This window comes from Verticillium alfalfae, genomic scaffold (assembly GCF_000150825.1).
Source record: "Verticillium alfalfae VaMs.102 supercont1.2 genomic scaffold, whole genome shotgun sequence".
In the NCBI taxonomy this organism is placed as follows: domain Eukaryota; kingdom Fungi; phylum Ascomycota; class Sordariomycetes; order Glomerellales; family Plectosphaerellaceae; genus Verticillium; species Verticillium alfalfae.
This window is the reverse complement of record NW_003315037.1, coordinates 2,834,357-2,837,058: the sequence shown is the minus strand read 5'-3', so window position 1 is coordinate 2,837,058 and position 2,702 is coordinate 2,834,357. Positions and strand designations below refer to the sequence as shown.

The 2,702-nt window shown below is 62.3% G+C and overlaps 2 protein-coding genes across 2 annotated transcripts; both read left to right on the top strand.

Annotated features, from left to right (window-relative positions):
• Window positions 1–279: 279 nt before the first annotated feature.
• On the top strand, window positions 280–408 carry VDBG_02340 (conserved hypothetical protein; the record flags this gene model as incomplete). The annotated part of the gene is made up of 1 exon (XM_003008106.1): window positions 280–408. The coding sequence occupies one exon, from the start codon at window positions 280–282 to the stop codon at window positions 406–408; it is 129 nt and encodes a 42-aa protein (XP_003008152.1).
• Window positions 409–1,727: 1,319 nt separating this feature from the next.
• On the top strand, window positions 1,728–2,066 carry VDBG_02339 (uroporphyrinogen-III C-methyltransferase; the record flags this gene model as incomplete). Its single annotated transcript, XM_003008105.1, has 1 exon — window positions 1,728–2,066. One exon carries the CDS (start codon window positions 1,728–1,730, stop codon window positions 2,064–2,066), a length of 339 nt encoding a protein of 112 aa, XP_003008151.1.
• Between the last annotated feature and the right edge of the window lie 636 nt (window positions 2,067–2,702).

Here is a 2,702-nt window from a genome sequence, read left to right as displayed (position 1 = left end):
CGCGGCAGATCCTGCCGCCGCTGAAGCGCAAGGGGCACGTGCAGCTCGAGGTGTGCACGCCGTCGGGGCGCATCGAGCGGTGGACGGTGCCGCGGAGCCGGGGCAAGCAGGCGTACCACGACGCGCGCAAGGCGGCGTGGGGCGACCTGTGGGCGCTCGGCGCCAAGGTGCGGGCCGAGCGGGCGGTGCGGCTGGGACGGCCGGCGGCGGAGGACGACGGCGGCGTGCGGGCGCAGAAGGCGCGGGCCAAAGGCGTCGAAGAAGGTCGACAAGATCAACATGGAGTACGACGAGACGGGCGTCACGGGCATCAAGGAGGGCGGACGGTCGAGACCGGAGAGGCGCACCAAGGGAGGACGGCTGCCGCCGCGCAAGACGGCGATGCAGGCGCTGCTCGGCGAGGATTGAGGGGTTTTCGGAATGATGCGACCCTTGTAACAAAAATGTGTACATCACGGACATGGCGGGCTGCGGGATAGAATACTGCATGTACATCTAGCGTGGACGGGCGAGAAGGCCGAGTCATGCCACTTTGATACCTACGATGATAGTGTTGCTATGACAGAGCACACCTTGTCACTGTGAGGTCATTTTGTTCACGACATGAGCGACAGGCCGGAGATGAAGGAACAGGCACTCTTTTGCCATGACGCAAGGCGTTATCACAGAAGAAGACGAATCGCTGTGGAAGTATGATGGTGTGTTCAGGAGGTTGGTGATGAGCATCGAAACGGGCGGCGGCGTGTAGACGAACGCGGGGGACGCCCGCCCCTGTATCGTAGGGCAGTTAGTGGAGGTGCGGGGGTTATCATGGGGCATGCTGTTAGTGAAGTGCCTTAGGTAAGGTGCTGTGTGCGGACGATGCTACTGGTAGCTTGGTATTTTCATCATTTCATACCTTTCAAGGCGCCTTGTCCAATTCTCTGGTACAGCCCAGATGGTAGGATCGATCATCTGGTCATCTCGTCAAGACATGCAAGGTCCGGATAGGAGATGCACGATAGGAGATGCACGATAGGAGATGCATCAACTGTTGGGACCATGATAAGGGGACCGCCCTATTCAGGTGACAGCCCAAGGTGACAGCCCGAGTTGACAGCCCGAGTTGACAGCCCGAGTTGACAGCCCGAGTTGACAGCCCGAGTTGACAGCCCGAGTTGACAGCCCGAGTTGACAGCTCGAGTTGACAGCCCAGATAAGCTTACAGTGCCCGTCAGTGGCAAGCAGCAGACACATCTCCGTGTGCGCTCCGAGGGGACCCATAAAAAGCGGTGCTGATTGGCGCACAGAGGCCCGGACATCGGGATGGCGTGATTCGGTAGCGCGAAAATTGATGGGCAAATGCCGACGCCGTGATTGGTCAGTGGCCGACACCGGCGAGCAAACGGAAGATGGGGCCCTCCATCGTGCCTGCCACTACTGTCACGGCCGCAACCAGCGTATCGTATTTTGCCTTTTGGGGGGGGGGGGGGAAGCTGTGAGTGATAGAGATATCGACAACTTTCCACCATGCGTCAAAGGCCATCTCTCCTCTGAGCCATTTGCTGGATTCTGGATCGTCGAGGACCGACCTCTGGCTGTTTCACGCACTGCCGTCTCTTGACTGCGGACTGCCCTCTCTGCGGACTGCCCTCTCTACGGACTGCCCTCTCTGCGGACTGCCCTCTCTACGGACTGCCCTCTCTGCAGACTGCCCTCTCACGACGGCAGACTGCCGACGCTCCACCATGTCTCTCCTCGCAGCCCTCAACTGCACGGGCAATGTCCACCTGATCATCGGCACGAACCCCCTGGCCGCCTCACGATGTGGCCAGTCGGTGGCTGCCGGTGCCAAGGCTCTCCTCATCGCTCCTGACACGGAAGACCTTCACTACGGCCTTGCCAAGCGCATTGATGCTGGCGAGGTGACCTGGCACAAGAAGGCCTTTGAGGACAATGATCTCTTCTCCCTCGGCCGTGACGACGTCGACCATGTCGTCGATGCCGTCTTCATCACCTCGGGCCCACGAGACCCGCAAGGTGAGTCCTCTCGCCCATGGTTCATCGCACGACGACATGAACACTGACAGACGACAGCATCACACATCTCAGCTCTCTGCAAACGCAACCGCATCCCTGTCAACGTCGTGGACGCCCCCCACCTCTGCACCCTCTCCCTGCTGTCCGTCCACACGGATGGGCCCCTTCAGATCGGTGTCACGACGAATGGTCGTGGCTGCAAGCTCGCCTCGCGGATACGTCGCGAGGTCGCTGCCGCTCTGCCGCCCGACCTAGGCGCCGCCTGTGCGCGCCTCGGCGACGCTCGTCGTCGCATCCAGCAGGAGGACCAGCAAGCACACAGCCAGGCCGATGTCGATGCCGACGCGGATGACTCGGTCGACCAGACGGCCTCCTTCAACAAGCTTGTCATCGAAGCCGACCTCGAGGCCGCCAAGACGCGCAGGATGCGCTGGCTGAGCCAGGTCTGCGAGTACTGGCCCCTCAAGCGCCTCGCCGCCATCACCGACGCCGACGTCGCCACCGTCCTCGAGTCGTACGCCAACCCTTCGGCTCTCCTCCCCGACGCCCCTCTGCCCCCGCTCACCGCCCTGCCGCCTCCCCGCCGCCGGTCGCCCTGGCCGTCGGCAAGATCATCCTCGCCGGCAGCGGGCCGGCCACCCAGACCTCCTGACACGCGCGGACGCAAAAGGCGATCCTCACGG